General features: G+C 40.5%; 1 protein-coding gene across 3 annotated transcripts in view; it reads right to left on the reverse strand.

Annotated features, from left to right (window-relative positions):
• Positions 1 to 1,192: 1,192 nt before the first annotated feature.
• Positions 1,193 to 19,861, reverse strand: part of CUL1 (cullin 1) — a 123,963-nt gene continuing 105,294 nt past the window's right edge. For all 3 annotated transcript variants that reach the window (XM_077491600.1, XM_077491598.1, XM_077491599.1), the window contains exons 15-22: positions 18,837 to 18,913; positions 17,450 to 17,581; positions 16,616 to 16,708; positions 15,226 to 15,273; positions 13,735 to 13,817; positions 6,360 to 6,465; positions 5,502 to 5,615; positions 1,193 to 1,778 (exon numbers count right to left, since the gene is read on the reverse strand). In XM_077491600.1, coding sequence (XP_077347726.1) covers positions 1,698 to 1,778; positions 5,502 to 5,615; positions 6,360 to 6,465; positions 13,735 to 13,817; positions 15,226 to 15,273; positions 16,616 to 16,708; positions 17,450 to 17,581; positions 18,837 to 18,913 — 734 coding nt within the window. In that variant the 3' untranslated portion in view covers positions 1,193 to 1,697. The remainder of the gene's footprint in view (positions 1,779 to 5,501; positions 5,616 to 6,359; positions 6,466 to 13,734; positions 13,818 to 15,225; positions 15,274 to 16,615; positions 16,709 to 17,449; positions 17,582 to 18,836; positions 18,914 to 19,861) is intronic.

The raw sequence follows: 19,861 nt of genomic DNA on the forward strand, positions 1-19,861 counted from the left end.
CCGTTTAGAGCCCTGCAATACTCCGGATTCTGTGGGCGGGTAAGTTGTCCAGGGCTTGGTGGGTGGAATCGTGATGTCAGTAGACTCCCCGCCCACCTCTATACTCCCCTTGGCCAGGCATCAATATTTTTTACACTGAACTACTGCTAATCTCATTGATTATGCCCTATGATCACTAACATCCAGTCAAAACCCAGTAAAGTCACAACATGACTTCAGCATGCCCAATCATGCTGAGGTGTGGAGTAGCCAATCTTGGGAGAGCTGGAGAAGAAAGGAGGGGGGATGTGAAGTACACAGAATGCCTCTCTCTCAGGCTCCTGCCTGAGATAAGGAAATCACCCATCAGTCACAGCAAGAGGAAGAGACACCTGTTTCTCTGTGTCTGTTTTTATCTTACTGAAGAAAGATGAGAGGATTGCTTAGAGCTTGATTAACGCTTTGTGGCAAGACTGGGCACAGATGAAATGACATCCTCTGCTGTAACAGATATGAGTCTTAAAACATTTTTTGGGGGGTTTATATCCACTTTAAGGATTTAGAGAAGATCTGTAGAGTGGACCTAAATTTCTCCTGATATGTGTGCAAACCTGGTTACCAACTACAAGAAACGTCTTACCTCTGTGCTTGCCAACAAGGGTTTCTCCACCAAGGACCAAGTCATGTTTTGCTTGGGGATCAAATACTTAACTCACTGAACTGCAACTCAACTTCTAACATTTGTATCGTGTTTCCAGATTTTTGGTTTATATTCTGTCTCTATCATTTAAAATACACCTACGATAGAAATTATAGGCCCTTCAGTTCTTTGTAAGTGGGCAAACTTACAAAATCTGCAGGGGATCAAATACTTATTTTCCCCACTGTAGAAAGCCTTCCAGAAGAGTGGAAGCTGTTATAGCTGCAAAGGAGGAGGCAGACTCCATATTCATGCCCATAGTTTAGAAAAGTCTAAAATCTCATAGAAATGCGATGGGCAGATGTCCACAAACATTTGCCAATATACTGCATCTCTACCCATCCATTGATATCCCACACAGGTGAAGACTTGCACATCTTGCCATTGTGAAACAATGTAATAAAGCATTTTATACTTCCTTACCAAAAGATGGTCTCTATATGACGATTTTAGCTTGTGATCGCGTTTCAGAGGGGTTAACATCTGAACACAACTCATACAGAAATGTTTGAATTCTTTTTTTTTTTTCGGTTTTATTTTCACACATTAAAAAAATGAAACACACTATACAAATGGGATTTCATAGCAGATTACATTAGGTCCATTCCATACTCTAGGTCATTGTGCTGCCAATATAATTAGAACTAGCTTCATTGACATCTGGTGCCTGTACAGCAAAATTGGACTGATTTAAAAGGAGGGAGGTGGTAGCATGCAAACATCAGTTTGGGTACAGGCTCCCCTCAGTTCCTAAATTAAAAGGGCTTAGGTGTCCATATATCCATATTTACATGCTTGAAATGGTGGCAGTCCCCAGGCTGGCATTTGGGAGTCCTGTTTCTGGGTTGTTAAAAAGAGTCGGACCAAGTGGCAGCAATTCAGCTCCTATGAAGTTCCTCTGTGTCACCATTCTTTCCATCATACCACTTTCACTATCTGCTGAGTGTCACACAAATGACATTTATCCAATCAGGCAATTTCTAAATAATAAGTATAAAATTTTCTCTTTTTTTCTTATTCAAGCCAGATAACTGTATGTGTCCTTTTCTCCATCCACGCGTTCCAAGTACTCCTTTTCTATAAGGATGTCGATACATTTCTGGGAAGAAAGAAAAAATAAAACAGTTGTGAGAGGTCATTTTAATACAATCATCATAGACAATCAATTCTGAGGACATGTTAGTGGACAATACGAGGAAATTACATTATTGTGTGCAGAGTGACCAATCTCTAAAGTGAAGTTGTAGCCCTGGAGAAGGTAGTACAGAAGGTATGCATAGCCTTTATTAATTTAGGTTTAAGGGTATTCCATAGAGGCGAGATTAAGCACTACCTACCATATTACTATCCCACTAATGAGGTGACTTAACATTTGTATGATATCAAATTATTGGTAGGGGATAAACTTTATGTTGTGGAAGGGATTGGTGTCACAGTGGGATAAGCATGTCATATCTTACTGCTCCCTCCACTCAATTTACCATTGGTAATACTATTCAACCATAACAAAGTATAGGATCTGCTTCCCCCACTCTCCACCTTCACGGCACTATGTTATTACAACAGTATATGTGCCCTTTTAGAGTCTTAAAAGGCGTTTTAATGGCTAAAAGTCAGCAACGTCCACTAGCCAGCAGGTGGCACCATTTCAACTATTATGTATAGTAACAAAAACACAATCTAGGAGTAGCAGTTGCCAACCAACCAGTGGTCCGTGGGCCATCAAATCTGCAGAAAATCAACACTGTGGCAGAAGTATACCGACCAATGTTGTTTCCAGTGTTCTCAATGGCGCCGACAGTCAATAGTCAATACTGTCAGCTCACATTGATACTCAATGCCTCCTCTGTAGCTCCAGCTCCTATGAACTCAGAGGGAGGTGCCAGGAGTAGAGTAGAAAGCAGGAGGTGAAGGAGGGGACTTCCAATGGCAGCGCTGATCATAGACTGTGGCGAGGAGCAAGGAGCTCAAGCCCATGGCTAGATAAGGTGGTGAGCTCCAATGAGGAGTTGGGGGTGGGGGCTGCAGCATTGTGTGTATAAGGCAGCAGTGTGATCCAGGTTGAGGGGGAGACAGAGCATTGTGTATACAAGGTATGTAAAATTAAGGTTAGTAGTCCGCGGGATTCAAAATTGTGAGCTCAGTGGTCCGTGAGGTCCAAAAGGTTGGCGACCACTGCTCTAGAGCAGGCATGTTAATATTGTATTTGTTATGCCACATGCAACATCTCACTTCTTCCTTGTAATCTGGAAGCCAATTTTATAATTTAACATGAATGCGGTCCCCAGCAGTTGTACAGTGGCTAAAGGTTACAATAACTTGCATAAATCTGCAGCCTAATACTTGAAATTTTTATGGACCCTTTGTCGGGGGCAACATATATTGGCTACAGCAGTTACTGTAATGAAAATAAAGTGCAATCATGATTTTTCTGGAGTTAAAGTACATTGAATATAAATTCAGGGAGGTCCAATCAGTAAAATCATCTTCTAGCAGATGTCAGAATCGCATGTCTGTGCGAGGACGGAGATCCTTCACATCACAGCCCCTCAGCCTCTTATATCACAATAGCGTTCTTACATCAGTCTCCCCCTTTACATCACAGCCCCCAACTTCGTTTCAGTTTTCCCTTCACAGGAGCGTCCTCAGCCCCTTTCACACAACCCCTAACCAGTGTTATGAACCCCCCCCCCCCCCCCCTCACAATACCCCCATTACAGCTGTGTCACTTCACCTGACCCCTCCATCAACAGCCATTTTTTATGCCCCCCTCACTCGCCTACTCTACACAGTTATCCATGATGGAGGGCAGGAGGCACAGCAGTAACTGACGGAGGGGGGGGCTGCCGGACTAAACTTTTTACAATAACAAGCTAGCGGTTGGTTGCCAAGACGCACCTGCTGATTAATTTGTAAAGTTAACTCTGGCAGCTCCCGTTCCCGCCCTCCATCCATTTGCTCCTGCCCCTCCCCCACCCTCCATTCAGAATTGTCCTGCCTCCCACTTTCCGCAAGAATGACAGTGGCAGAGGCTGGGGGTGGGGGAAGCAGCTCCTAAGTAGCATAACCAGCGGTCCGGCTGTGACAGTGACTCGGTCTGGGCTCATGTCTGCCATTTAGTGATGGCCGATTCATACTGTGGCTTTCAGTATACCTTACAGATTTGACCCATTCGGTTTCAGTCTAGAGTTTTTTAATTCTGATGTAGTGTAGAAAAAAGTAGTTCCAGTACATTCTACAGACAGAGGAGCTCTAAGGCTCCATTCACACTCGCACAGCAGAACGCAGATTCAAATTTTTTTGTTTTTGTTTGTATGTGCGTGTTTTTTGCATATCTCTGCATGTCGTGTATAGGGCAGCCCATTCCCTTGAATGGGCTGCTCTATTTTCGACAAACGTACCAAAGAATCTCCAGAACCTCTTCGGCCATGGAGTGGTGTGCGAAGGCAGCAAAATCGCACAGTGTTTGGGGTGCCATTAGGAAATAATTTGTTGCACCTTTTACCATATTTCTGTAAATGCTGGTAGCAACATGTGATTCTGCCCATATTTTTAGAGCTGTCAAGAGTGAATGGGGCCCTCTAGATTGTTTAAAGCTGAACTCCAGCTAAACCGCTAAACATACAGATCAAATACATAACTGGAAGCCCTTGTCTGCCATCGATGTATATTTTTCTGCATTCAGCTTTCTCATGTTCCACGGCTCTGACTAGCAGGATAGGAAACATAATATTTTTTTCTCTGCTGCAATTACCTAACACTTGCCCATCTTTTCCCTTTCCCAACCCGTGATTGGACAGCAAGGCCAGGTTCACACTTGTTTGTTATGGTTACACACTCACGTTATTGTGCATTGCATTAAAAGAAAAGTATGGGAAAAAAGTTTTTCCCATAATCATACTTACCTAGGTGCAAGATATAGATCAGTCCAATGCTGCATCTGTCCCCCTGCAGCCTCTGCACTGAGAATCAAGCCACTGAACACTGTCGATGGCTTAGTTCTCACTGCTCCCTGAGTAGAAAGCTGCTGCTGCTGCCTGTCAGTAGCTCTCCTCCTCCATGCTCTTTGGAGCGCTGAGCTGTGGAGGGGAGTGGCTGTCTCAGCGGCTCGCTGAGAGGCTGAGACGGCCATCAATCCAGGCACCTGGAGGATCCAGACTTAATTGTGATGTCGCGGTGCTTGGACTGATTCCAGGGACGTCAGCAGAAAGCAGTCTACAAACCACACTCTGCTGAAAACGGGTTACAGGAGTGCAAAACGAATTGCACTCCTGTGACCCTTAGGAGACGTCCAGCTAAACAAGTTCAAGCTGGACTTCTCTTTTAAAGACAGACCATTCATTCTGAATGGGGTACTCACACACCTAATTTATAGGCTAAAAACTGCACCTGACTCTTGGGGCGAGATGCAGGGTGGATGTGATGGCTTGCTGCAAAGGGGTGCTATTCATGTCTAGGTTTTTCATCTTTAAACGGAGCATGTAATATTCCATGGGAATAACAGATGTAGTGTCAGTCATTCTACATCCATGTCAAGTTCCTAAACCTCCATTCCAGGGCTGCCAAATTGTTATCACTACAGTCGAGGTTGAAGGCAGAATAGAAATTGTTGCAACAGGGGTTTGCCTTCTTACACTAAATTTATTTCAGACAAAAAGGACATAAACCTGGTGAGCAGAAAAAAACGTCAATCCAGGGTCTATTTTCCCATGTTTCAAATAGAAGGCATTCACAGAGAAGTGTTTTTTAGTGGGTTACACAAGTAGGAACAAGGACCATATGACCCAGACATTCCACAGAAATCTGAATCAATTTTACATACTTTGATTACAGGAACACGTGGCTTGAATCTTGATGATAGCTGGGTCAAGACTTCTCCAAGAAGTTGCTGGTGTTTCAAAACCTTTCTCATTTTCATAATTCGTACAATGGCAGCCTAAAAATCACAAGAAAATGTACACGCAATATTACAGAGCTTTCAATAATCATTCTAAAATATAGCACAAAATATTCAAATTTAAAAAAAATAAAAAAAATAAAGATAGAGAGATTGTATGTATACACACACGGTATACAACAGAATCAGCCCCCCCCCCCTCTCTTTTAAAATAACCACATTTTGTTGCTTTGAGAACGGACTTCTTTCTTGCAACCCTCCCGTACAAGGCACATTTGTGTGATATTGTTGTCACATGCACACAGTGACCACTCTTTGTCATAAATTCCTGCAAATGCTTCAGAGTTGCTGTAGGGCCTCTTGGTGCCCTCTGACCACTTTCCTCCTGGTTATTTTATTCAGCTGGAGCGACGTGGGATCTGTGTTGTACCAAATACCTTTCACTTCTTAATATAAAAAAAAATCACTTCATTTTTTCCAGCTGTATTTGTAACCAAGTGAAAGATAGAACACCAACATGTCAGAAAAAAATTAAATAAAATTCAAAAACAAATACTGGAGTTGGAAAAAGGATCACTCCCTCCTAAAAATAAACTCAATCAAGTGTAGCTAATCTCCTTCTCAATGGCACACAAAACAGTCAGATGTATACAAAAAAATAAAATTCAAAGGCTTCATCAATGCCTAGAAGCACACTGAAGTCTATTAGGAAGTGGGATATAGGTGTCTCATTTGGAACATAAAAAACAAAAAAAACCTAAAACACAGAGTTCAGGGTATTACCTGAATGAGAAGTTTTCGGTCTTCCTCAATGTTTTTGTGCGTCGTCTCCTGTTCCTGTTTCTGCTCGGTTTTCATGGGGACGTTAATGTTAACTCTAAGCTTCTTACTGCCAAAGCAGACATAGAAAAAAAAAAATTCTAATTATTGTGCAAAGTTTTTTTTTTTTTTTTTTTTTAAAGGCAATTATAGTTTTAATTTATAAAAATAAACAAATGCCATCAAAAAGTACAGATCAGGATAATACATACTAGACCATTTTTTGGAATAGCATTGCCATTGGTAAAAATAGTTCAAGTGATTTTTACAACAAACCTGGGCCTGCCATAGCAGCTAGAAAAAAAAAAAGAACAAAACAGCTACACAAACACACACACACACACACACACACACACACACAACCACCCACTACACCATACACACACACATACAGTGTTTTTTCCAAATTCAAATAAAAGATTTACAGCAGACCAGTTAAAGAGATAATTTATCCGCCACCTGAAAAGCGCCTGGTTTATCAGACGGCAGACATATGGCAGGGTGGGCGGAGCTGGATCCTTCCAATGCAGCAGTATAGCCCCTTTTTTTGCATAGAAAAATATCAGATGCAACATAATACACTTGCAAATAAGTGGGACATAATTATCTTTAACACCAAGTAGACAAACTTCTGGAGATTAGGGAGCTTGTAGATCAAAAATGAGTTGCTGTCAAACAATTTAGCCTGAAACATGTGCAAAGCATTAGGGGAGTCTTCCCCACACCTAGGGCAGCAAGCTTGCTCCGTTAACCCCATATGATTCAATTTAGCAGGAGTGTAATGCAATTGGTGAATAAATGTAAAATTTGTAAGTTTATTAGTTGTGCTAACAACATCTTGCATGAAAGTTTCGGTGACCTCCTCCCAATCTTCCTCTGTAAGGTCAGGAAGGCATGCCTGCCATTTCCCACAAGAGGAAGCAAAGGTGTGGGGACCCGAAGGTTGTAAGGCATTGTAAAATATAGTTACCAATTTATCAGTATAAGGGTCTGACATAAGATGCTCTAAAAGGAGATATGGTCAAGTCTACACCCAGCAGTCCAAACTGTGCTTGCACAGCATGATGTAGTAAGATGTACTAGCAAAAAGAATTTATTAGACACATCAGCCCGTTCCTTTAGAACAGTGGTCATCGACCTTGTCCTCAGGACCCACTAACAGTCCAGGTTTTATGCATTACCTTGGGGAGATGCAGACTAGAATACTGCAACCACTGAGCAGCAAATAATATCGCGTATTTCAGTTATCTTGCAAACCTGGCCTGTTAGTGGGCACTGAGGACAGGGTTGATGACCACTGCTTTAGATCAAAGGAGATAAAAGGGTTCCCTTCACATACAATTGAGATAATTAAATAATCTCTTTACCCATCCAAGATGTATCTGGGTTGTTGTAAAGTTCCTTGAAATTAGAGTTGTGCCACAATGGTGCATTCGATGTAAGTAGATCCTTACCCCCAGAGAGGCGCTTCCCTGCTGTGGACCACGTTAAAAAACAAATATCCATCATGGAAAATTTCTCACACAATAATGGCATCCGTCAGTGAACCTCAGCTCTTCAGGGTGCCTCCCAGGGGGCTCAAAAATAAGAGTGATGGAGGGGTCAGGAGCATTCGGATGGAACCAATTGTACACATACAGTGGTGTGAAAAAGTGTCTGCCCCCTTCCTCATTTCCTGTTCCTTTGCATGTTTGTCACACTTAAGTGTTTCGGAACATCAAGCCAATTTAAACAATAGTCAAGGACAACACAAGTAAACACAAAATGCAATTTGTAAATGAAGGTGTTTATTATTAAAGGTGAAAAAAAATCCAAACCATCATGGCCCTGTGTGAAAAAGTGATTGCCCCCTTGTTAAAACATACTATAACTGTGGTTGTCCACACCTGAGTTCAATTTCTATAGCCACACCCAGGCCTGATTATTGCCACACCTGTTCACAATCAAGGCATCACTTAAATAGGAGCTGCTTGACACAGTAAGGTCCACCAGAAGATCCTTAAAAGCTACACATCATGCCGAGACCCAAAGAAATTCAGGAACAATTGAGAAAGAAAGTAATTGAGATCTATCAGTCTGGAAAGGGTTATAAAGCCATTTCCAAAGCTTTGGGAATCCAGCGAACCACAGTGAGAGCCATTATCCACAAATGGCGAAGACATGGAACAGTGGTGAACCTTCCCAGGAGTGGCCGGCCGCCCAAAATTACCCCAAGAGAGCAGCGACGACTCATCCAAGAGGTCACAAAAGACCCCACAACAACGTCCAAGGAACTGCAGGCCTCACTTGCCTCAGTTAAGGTCAGCGTTCATGCCTCCACCATCAGGAAAAGACTGGGCAAAAATGGCCTGCATGGCAGAGTTCCAAGGAGAAAACCACTGCTGAGCAAAAAGAACATCAAAGCTCGTCTCAATTTCTCCACAACACATCTTGATGATCCCCAAGACTTTTGGGACAACATTCTGTGGACCGATGAGACAAAAGTGGAACTCTTTGGAAGGTGTGTGTCCAAGTATATCTGGCGTAGAAGGAACACTGCATTTCATAAAAAGAACATTATACCAACAGTAAAATATGGTGGTGGTAGTGTGATGGTCTGGGGCTGTTTTGCTGCTTCAGGACCTGGAAGACTTGCCGTGATAAAAGGAACTATGAATTCTGCTGTCTACCAAGAGATCCTGAAGGAGAATGTCCGACCATCTGCTCGTGTACTCAAGCTGAAACGAACTTGGGTTCTGCAGCAGAACAATGATCCTAAACACACCAGCAAGTCCACCACCGAATGGCTGAAGAAAAACAAAATGAAGACTTTGGAGTGGCCTAGCCAAAGTCCTGACCTGAATCCTATTGAGATGTTGTGGTATGACCTTAAAAAGGCCGTTCATGCTCGAAAACCCTCTAATGTAACTGAATTAGGACAATTCTGCAAAGATGAGTGGGCCAAAATTCCTCCAGGACGCTGTAAAAGCCTCATTGCACGTTATCGCAAACGCTTGGTTGCAGTTGTTGCTGCTAAGGGTGGCCCAACCAGTTATTAGGTTTAGGGGGCAATCACTTTTTCACACAGGGCCATGATGGTTTGGATTTTTTTTCACCTTTAATAATAAACACCGTCATTTACAAATTGCATTTTGTGTTACTTGTGTTGTCCTTGACTATTGTTTAAATTGGTTTGATGTTCCGAAACACTTAAGTGTGACAAACATGCAAAGGAACAGGAAATGAGGAAGGGGGCAAACACTTTTTCACACCACTGTAGGGCTGCTGGGAGGCTAGAAAATTGTAAAAATGAGGGCAAGCTAGGCTGTTCCTCAAAGTAGATGCTTGAAGGGAGGCCCTAGCAATCATTGGATGCGATTTTCTCCATATAAAGGAAGACATAAGAGAATCTATATGTTGGAATAATCGCTTTAGGAGAAAAATCAAGGAGGCTTGTAGAAGATAAAGAAGCTAAAGGAGAAAATTTTTCACTATATTTATAGATCCAAGGAGGTTGAAAGGTAAAGATGCCCACACATGAAATCTCGTTTCCATATTAGCCATAACTGGGGAGATATTGAGGGATTCATATTGCATAAAATTAGCATTAATATTATTTCCCAAATATTAAAACGTAGGGGAGTTCTGCAACTCAGATGTATGTAAATATTCATATGTTGTGGAAAAGGAAATGCAACAGATTTGTCCCAGTCAACTTTAAAACCCAAGAATACTCCAAAACCCTCCACCACCTGCATGAGCCCACGGAAAGAAAGCCTCAGTGCCAAAAGTGAGATTTTCCTCCTCCAGCGGGCCCAAACAGATACCTCCAACCTCAGGGGTCTGTCTAACATATCTCATTAGTCTTTTGATGGCCGAATTTACCATCGTGTGTATACACATAAAAAAAAATAAAAAAAAAAAATAAAAGGTTTTTTTAGCACTGAAAGCACAGACCACAATCTTACTAATTTAAACCTATACCACCCAAAATTTCTAGAACGTAAGCCCCTCTTCTGTCCAAATCTCACCCCAGGCTTTGTTTGTGTACCATTGAGATTTTGAAATGTAGGCCTATACTGTAAATTTTATTTTTTTAATACAGTCACTCTTCTAAAGTATCTGGAAAACATTGACTGGAACCACCTGCAAACTTAATGCAGAGCTCCAGGTGAACAGCTATACATATCTCAACTATATAGACATGGTACAATACATTTTAACCTGCCAAACTGTTTGCAATTCCCTAGATCTTAGACCTCTCTGCAGACTACAATGCAGTAATGCAATACAACTTGGTCTGGGAGCCAACCTAGCCTATTATCGAACAAAGAAGAAGCACTGGTGAGGTCATCCATGTACTGACCTCTGACCTGTTTAGGGCGATAGCACCATACAAAGTGCTGCCACCCTCTCTCTCGCAGTCTCAGTTCTGCGGAGGAATTCGGGGGTATATTGCGAGTTAGGTTTAGGTACCCAATTTAATTCTATATAGAAATATTAAAAACATAATTGGATTACTTTGGGATTACTTTAGCTTACTGAGCTTAGACCATTGTGATTATGCATTTTGCATAAAGTTCTTTAACCATTATATGGCACTGTGCTACTTTTAAACCACTTCAGCCCCAGAAGGTTTTACTGCATTACTTTAACTGACAATTGCGTGGTGGCGCAACGCTGTACCCAAATAGAATTGATTTCCTTTATTCCCCCCGCAAATAGAGCTTTTTTTGGTGGTATTTGATCACCTCAGCGGTTTGTTTTGCGCTATAAAAAAAAAAAAAAAAAACGTCAATTTTGGAAAAAAAAAAAACGTCAATTTTGGAAAAAAAAAAAAACGTCAATTTTGGAAAAAAAAAACGTCAATTTTGGAAGAAAAAAAACGAATTTCTTCATCAATTTAGGCTAATATGTATTCAGATAGATATTTTGGGGGAAAAAAAATCCCAATAAATGTTTGGTCTGCGCAAAAGTTATAGGATCTACAAACAATGGGATATTTTTTATGGAATTTTTATTAGTTTTTTTTCTTCTTACTAATAATGGCGGTGATCAGTGATTTTTAGCGGGACTGCGACAGACAAATCAGACACCTGACACTTTTTTGGGGACCAGTGACACTAATACAGTGATCAGTAATAAAAATATGCAGTTACTTTAACGACACTGGCAGGAAAGGGGTTAACATCAGGGGCAATCAAAGGGTCCCTTAGGGGGTGCTTGCTAACTGTGTGGGGGCTGCTCTGACTGGGTGAAGACAGAAATCCGTGTTTCTGCTTAGCAGGAACACAAGATCTCTATCTTCTCCAATGTCAGAACGGTGATCAGCCTTGTATACATAGGCAGTTCGCTGTTCTGCCTCTCCCGGGAATGGTCGTGGGTGGCAGGCGGACATTGGGCCCACCAGACCCCAATTGGCATGCCCTGTGTCCAATCAGCACGCAATTGCACCTCCCAGTGGCTAAAAGACGTATGTTGTTACAGGTATGTTTTGCGGAATAGAGCCGACCTGCCAAAGTACATCTGCGGTAGGCAAGTGGTTAAATGACAATTGCGCGGTCATGCAATGCTGCACACAAACGAAATTTATATAATTTTTTTTCCCCACATACGAAGCTTTCCTTTGGTGCTATTTGATCATCACTATGTTTTTTTTTTTTTATTATTATTATATAAAAAAAGGCCGTACATAAAAAAAAAAAAAATTACTTTCTGCTATAAAAACATAAAAAAAATATAAAGTTTCTTCATAAATTTAGACCAAAATGTATTCTGCTACATATTTTTGGTTTGCATGAAAGCTATAGCGTCTACAAACTAGGTTATATACTGGAATTTGTATTTATTTATATTCTAGTAATGGTGGGACTGTGACAGTGTCAGGCAATCTGACACCAACATCACCAGTGACACGAATACAGTGATCAGTGCTAAAAATACACTTTCACTGTACTAATGACACTGGCTGGAAAGGGCTAACATCTAGGTTGATCAAGGGGTTAATTGTGTGTCTAGCAAGTGTTAATGTGTTTAGTGTGTATTAAAAATCGCTTTCCCCTGCCTAGCAAAGAAAAGAAAAAGCGATGACTCCTTCCGTATAGATCTGTGTTGTTTACCAACACAGAGCTCTAGCCTGTGATTTGGACAGAGCTGATCAGCAGTTCCCTGCCATTAATCATTGGCCAGGATCTGTTGATGAACTCTGACTGTGTCAAATTACAGGGAAGCAGGTGGGGGAGGGCACGTGCCCCAAACCTCCGAACAGGCAGGAAAGTTCCAGTATGTCGCGGTGCCTGTAGCTGCCACCCCACCGCAGTAAAAGTACTGTGGTGGGTCGGCAAGTAGTTACATTTATGTAAAAGTGATCATCTTGATGCAAATAAATTTCAGTACGTTAGGATCCTTTCCACACATAAATGTCAGTTTTTGACAAACTCTGTTTGCTCAGGGGGATTGCTCTGTTGATCCCCACTGAGCCGGCGGATGACAGACCTGTCCCAGTGCAGGACCCTGCGGGAACCTGTCAGAGCCCCCGTTCTCCTCTATGGGGGGGGGGATCGGATGAAAACGGACCGCCTGTTCGCTTTTATCCGATCGACGGATGGAAAATAGGGTTTTCATCTGTCTGAATTAAGTGGATTGGATGTCAGCAGACACGTTACCGGACATGTCACAGCTGACATTGGTCACTCTATAGACCTGCATGGAGCATCCGTTTAGGTCTGCCTAAAAAACGGACAGGCAGACCTAGATGGTCTGCCCGTGTGAAATGGGGTTTTAGAAACCTGGTTTTAAAGTATAATTTGTAAAGATGTGCGACTATGGGGCCAGGCATATTATATATGCAGGCACAGCTTCCTGCTTTGTACTGTAACTATGCTTTACTTGTCCGTAAATCTGATCCGATTGATGGAAGAATTTCCTCTTCTTGTTCAGGGATCATAACTGCCTGATAGATAGCAACTACATTCTACAAATCTGTATAGAAAACACAAGAACTGAAACATGGAACATCAAGCTAGTAAAAGTCCCAGTCTTTATAAAAAGTGTACTCACTGACCAGATACTATGGTTTCTCTATATTACAAATCTATCCGAATAAAATATAGGAGCCGACTATACTACTTTTGAAATATTTTGACTTTGAAACGGTCGTAGAGATCCCTGGAACATCTAACATGTCTGAATACCCATCCTATTTTACACATACTTACAAGATAGCAATATTCCAATCTATTCAAAGGAAAAAAATAAAATAAAAATGTATTATATATATATATATATATATATATATATATATATATATCGAAATGATCCAGGAGGACACAAAATCTGTTAGGAATTTACATCTACATACTTTTTATAGCCCAAATACAGCTTTATTAAGATATCCGGCCTCAGCTCCACTTCATCAACATTTGCATTTTCATCTTCTAATACCTGTGGTAAAGAAAGAAAAGAAAAAAAATTGTAATTCAATAATTTCTGAATCATAACATTTTTAAGTTTACAGCAAATCTAGCATACTATTATAGAAATATTTAGAGGCAAGCAGAACTTTAAATTTCAAGGAGGGGGTATATAAAAAATAAAAATCTATAGACTAAGCTTTTTACATTTTTAATAATGCGAGAAGACCTGTCCAGTGTTTTTTCCACTCTCCCTGTCCATATTGCAGAGATTTCACTCATTTCCTGTCTTGATGAGCATAAAGGAATTAAGGGAAAACCTTTCCATCAGGGACATAGATGGCAATAATAAATAAAAAAATATGACAGAGGTTTTAATCCACCCCCATGCAACAAAATCCAAGAGTTTATTGCTGTACATTGGAGATTCAGTTTTACTTGCTTTGGCTATAGATCCACTTTGAGACATAGGGCCCATTCTTAAACATAACACATTTAAGTAAAATACTCATAAAAATAAATCAGTGAAAATACATAGAAATACTCTATCTAAATTGTTGTCATTTAAAGCTGAACCCCAGGCAAATACGATTTCATGCAGTTGCGTATTTTATTTTTAAAGACCATCTATGGTCAAACATTTAAAATTCAAATAATTTCCACATTGTATTTCAATTATTCCTAGACTAGTCCTATAAATCTGAAGGAGGTTTGCAAATGTATTTTGTTTTGTATTTTGTGAAGATCCACACACATTTACTTCCTTGGATTCGGTGACACTATGACCTGTGATTAGGCACTGCTGTGTCACACATTTCACAGAGCTCGCCTTCTGATCTACAGAGGTGCTGAGGAGGAGGGGTTTCAGGAGGTGGGGTCCACACAGAAATTACTGTTTGCAAGTAGCAAGGTACCATGGGATATGTAGTCATTGAAATTGAAAGTAAACAGCAGAGGAGAAGCTGTAAAGCATACAAGGAATCCAGGAAGTCATGAAAAGAGATGACCAACACACAGGAAGAATTTACAACATGACCAGAGATTTTTAAAGTAAGTTTATATTGGAATCTCAAAAATAACAGTTTTCTTTGCGATTACCATGCTGATGTCAGAAAATGAATGTGTATGCTGTGGCCATAGAACGCCTTTAAAAGTAGCAAGTCTAAACACCTGAGAATTTGATTTGGTATCAGTCTTTTGTAATCTCCTGAACAGTAGACAGAGAGAGCAGAAGGGTAAACTCAGCAGTCTGCTGCTCCTCCATTCACAGGGTGGGGGCTGGGCATTAATTATTTCAGGGAAGCATACAGCTGTCTGGCTGGGCTGTATAAATCTCAGGACTGGATGACCAGAAACACAAATTCTTTGCCGTCTGGCATTCAGCTTTAGGAACCAACAATTTTTATCATAATAAAAACAAACCGTGACAAAATACTCACCAATAACTTTGATTTAAGCAAAATTTGTAGAACTTGTACCAGGATGTCCTGTAACCGAAAAAAAATAAAACCCTTAACATCTTTGTGATTTGTTGCTATTGTATCCAATATCAAGTTATCTATTAAATTGTATAATATTGTGTTATCTGGACAGTTTTCCAAAAAATGTGCGGCTCAGTGTTTCCTCTCATTTCTCTCCACGTTTCCAATACTAACAGATTTTCTAGCAGAATTGTGGTAGAAGTAAGGTAATGCACAAATACGCAGTGCAACGTCTTCCCAGTAATCAGAATCTGATCGCCCCCCTTAGACAACGTTGGATTCAGTGCCCTTTCCCTTCCACACGGGTAGCCTGGCCACAGTTGTCAGAAGTTGAAAAAACTCCACATAGGAGCATTGCAGCAGATGAAAGCCAATAAATAGTGTATTGGTTCCACATTGCAGCACTGACAACAGCGTGCACACTTTTTTGTTACCACGACAAACTAATACACATACATAGGTAACACAATCTGATGTGCTCAATCATACAGTTTTATGGTCCTCTTAGCCACCTATGACAGATCTTTTTCGTGCCTATGCAAAGTGATTGGAGATCTCAATATAGCAGTGCACATGACTGCGTAAGATCAGGGTAATTGCAAATTAAGCTCTGGATGATGCTGTATTGATTGCCTACATCACAAAATTATTCAGAGATCCTGAGTTGCCAGAAAGATGTGCAGTTGTGTGCATGCATGCCATTTGGGAAAAAGAAATTCAGGACATGGGGCAAACACAACTTGTATGTTTGCAAATAAGACAAAGACACCACTTTAGGCTAGGGACACAATGTTGGAGGGGTGTGAGACGGCATGTAATTCGCACCTATTGCAGCACCCGCAGTGACATCGCACTAACGCAATTTCACAGACGTGCAGAGCTACTAATCGTGCTTAATGGCACCCCCTTGCATCTAAAAATGCAATGCGTTCAGGTGCGAGAGATCACAGGGTGCAAAAGCACCACAAATTCTCTGTAGCTGAGCTTTTAAAAAGGTGCAGGGACCCTTTTCCTGTGCTTCCCACAAGTACAGTAACCCATTTAAATAAATGAGCCGCTGTGCACGCACAAACACGAGAAACAGCAAATGCATATATGTGAACCTAGTGTTAACCGGCACTAGGAATAAAACTCTATTAGATCTAATTTGCTCACATGATTTGATGAGTGCATTGCTCAGTTCAGAGCCTTGTTACAAAACAATGTTAACATACCCCAGCCAAACTAGTGCCTTATACAGTATATTTATTGACAAAAGGGCACTTGGTGGGCTTACGGTGCTATTAGAGCAATAATAAAATTAGTTTATTTTATGCACAGACATAAATACACGCGGAACATAGCATACCATTTTGATCTGCGTACTATCTGTCAGTTGCTGTACTGTGTATATATCTTCTGTGTTGTATTGTAGCAGGATTGCCATCTGGAATGTGGACGCCTAATTGGCAGAAAAATATCAGATATCATTGCACACTGCACCATATGTATTTTTTTTATTTTTTATGCATTGATCCATCAACACCACTTCAGCAAAGCTTTAACAGAGAACATTAAAAACTTCTGCACTGGTCCCAACAATAGGGTATAATTGTGACGCATGTAACAAGGTCATTGCATGGGTAGAGAGATGCGAGCTGTCTGGCAGGTTACAATAGCTCAAAGCGTCACTACTTTTCCCACCTCCTTCCCCTTGTCTCTAACTCTTCACCGCTACATGGAATTAGGCCGCTAAATTCATTACATTTGAGAAGACGGATTAAGAGATTGGTTATGTCTGAAGTGAACCTTCCACAACTAATGCATGGCAATCATCTCTTTAGAATAACATACTGCGGGATCGACAAAAAGTCCATAGTAATCTACTTGCCAATCAGTGTCATGAGCGGTAAATCACAACCTGCCATGCCGCCCTACTGTAAGAAGTGGTCACCTCCTCTTAGACCTCAGATTGAAGCACCAATCAGCATTGCAGAGCCATAGAAAGTCCTAGGCTTGTTACTAGCTCTAATGTATCATATGAAACAGCCAAGGGAAGACCTGGAAGGATTTCTCCCAATCTGCTGGTGCCACTGCATCTGAGGTCTGGCGAGTCAATTTTACAGAAAAGGGAAGAATTCTGGCTGATCCTAGCTTTAGGGGGGCAATATTTGTACTGGAAGCTCCCAACAATGTTACCAACCTGCAAGGTATATCGGTTTTTAAAGCAATTAGTAACCAATTCTCCTTTGGACAATTGATATAACCAAGTTAGTTTCCTTCCACTGTGACGGCTGGCATAGAAAGCTGTAAATCTCTGGTAACTGCGCTCCAACTAAAAGAGGAAAAAATAAAAATAAAAAAAACAGTTATAGTTGGGGGCTAAAAAAAATAAAATAAAAAATAAAATAAAGGTTTCATTCATACAATGTATGTGGTAAGATGGAAAGAATGGCACTCCACGTCAACATGCTGTGATTGACATTTGGGTTTTGAAGTATAACTGTACTTTCCTTAAGAATTGTATTTGTGCACACCTCTGCAGCAAATTAAAAAAATGCCAAATGAATAGAATACCTTTCCTGAAGATAAAGGCCAATTCCAGCCGCATGGGCGGGTTCTAGGTTTATGGTCTACACTGCTGATAAGCTGTTCCAGGTCACATCTGGGCAGTACTAGATTGGAGCCGCATTGGGCTAAAAGCACCTAATTTCAGAGCACAGCAAGATGTGTATGTCAAGCTGCTAAAAACAGGATTTATCTTCAGGGAAAGCATCTATTTTTTTTCTTTGCAGGGAAAGGTACAAACGTATAACCTTTAGCCCTTTGTTCACGCTGGTGCAATTTATAATGCGATTTGAAAGTTCCAAATCACATAAGTTGCCCTATTGTCAACAATGGAACCGTTCAAATTGCTGCAACTCAGAAAAAAAGTTCCTGCACTACTTTTTTTCCTTAATTTTGTTGCGACTTGCATAAACTTCTGTTAAACAATGTTTAATGTGCCGCAATGAAATCAGAGGTGCATATCGCATTGATCGGTGGCTTTGAAAATCCCAAACTGGAAATTTTTGTAACAAAGAGGTTTTTCTTCTACGACAACACAGGCTTAGGAATTCAGAGCCATGTTGTCATGCCAAAAAGAAAGGTAGGAGCACACTATACTTCTTGCACATCAACATTTATTTTTATGTACTTGCAGCATGTTTAAAAGCATGCTAAAATGTGCAATTTATCGCAGTGATGTACTAAATGTGTTTTTTGATAGATTTTAAGTTGACAAGTAACAGACAACCAATAGGAGTTTCAGTTCGCCAATCACAACTATGAGAATGTGGCGACATCAGACTATGGCGTCATCAGAAAATCTGGAAATGTTTTTTTACACTGCCATGTCTGACAGACATAGCATCATTGAGTCATCTCCCAAATGTATAGTAACATGTCTTTAACTAATGTTATAAAAAAAAAAAGAAAAAAAAAAAAGAAAAAAAAAAAAAAAGAAACCCACAGCTCTCAAAAGACTGTCTATTCTCCATAAAGGAAATGAGTAAATCCTTATTATTGAGGCGAATGTATCCATATCATACCTCAGAGGGTAATGCAAATGTGCAGAACTGTTGAAAAGGCCATGATCCAGAGCTGAGGACTTGTATGCTGAAATCCACTGCAAAGATAAAAAAACACAACAAGGTTAAATGCTTGTTACATATGAAACCAGACAATGTCCATATAGTAGTAGCCCCCACATGGAAACAGCATTATTGTGTGATAAACTCTATCCAAATGGGAAATCTGTACCAAGATGAAGGAGATGCCTAGCAAAGGCAAGAGAACATAAAATGGAATGGTACCCTTAAAGCATTAGTACCTCGTCAAATTTACTTGCCGACAAGAGAGGGCCAACAAGTTTTTTTTTTTTTGTGAGGGAATATATACAGATTTTAATAAAATACTACTGAAATGTTGTTTTAAGTTGAATAAAATGACATACTGGCAAAAAGCTGCAGCATCAAGGATCCAACGCAGCTGCAGCATCAAGGATCCAAAGCTTACAATGTTGAAGGCAACAACATAAGGACATAAATCAAACAAATCAGTACATTAAAAATACTAAGGCCAGAATATTCAAGAAACAAAAATGATTGTACTAACCCCTTGATAGTGAAAATGAATGTTTATTTTCAACATTAAAAAGGTGTCCTTAAATAGGTTTATCACCATCGTACATATCACTTTCAATATGTCTCTACAAAAAGGTGGTTCTCTAATTTATGGTGTTTGGGATAACAATATAATAAGAAAGAGGAGGAACTCTTATAGTGTCAATGAAAAAGAATAGGAAAGGTTGGCACAAAACTTTGAGACAACCTTCTTGGGTCTGCAGACGCCCCCCTCTTTTTCTCTGTATTTCTTCAAAGCCGATTGATAATCGTGTGTGCGTAAATATTTTAAGGAAGTTTCTAAGGGAGATTTCCAGCCAATAGTTATTCAGGGAATGTTCTGGAAAGCTACAGGGGCTATATAAAGAGCAGGAAATCACCCTTTTTTAACACTATTCCAGTCAGCTCCCACAGGAGAACTTCCTGCTGTTGGAATGAAGACACTCCTCAGG

Source organism: Lithobates pipiens, unplaced genomic scaffold (genome assembly GCF_037356315.1).
Source record: "Lithobates pipiens isolate NorthernLeopardFrog02 unplaced genomic scaffold, aLitPip1_a1.2 Scaffold_19, whole genome shotgun sequence".
Taxonomy (NCBI): Eukaryota; Metazoa; Chordata; class Amphibia; order Anura; family Ranidae; genus Lithobates; species Lithobates pipiens.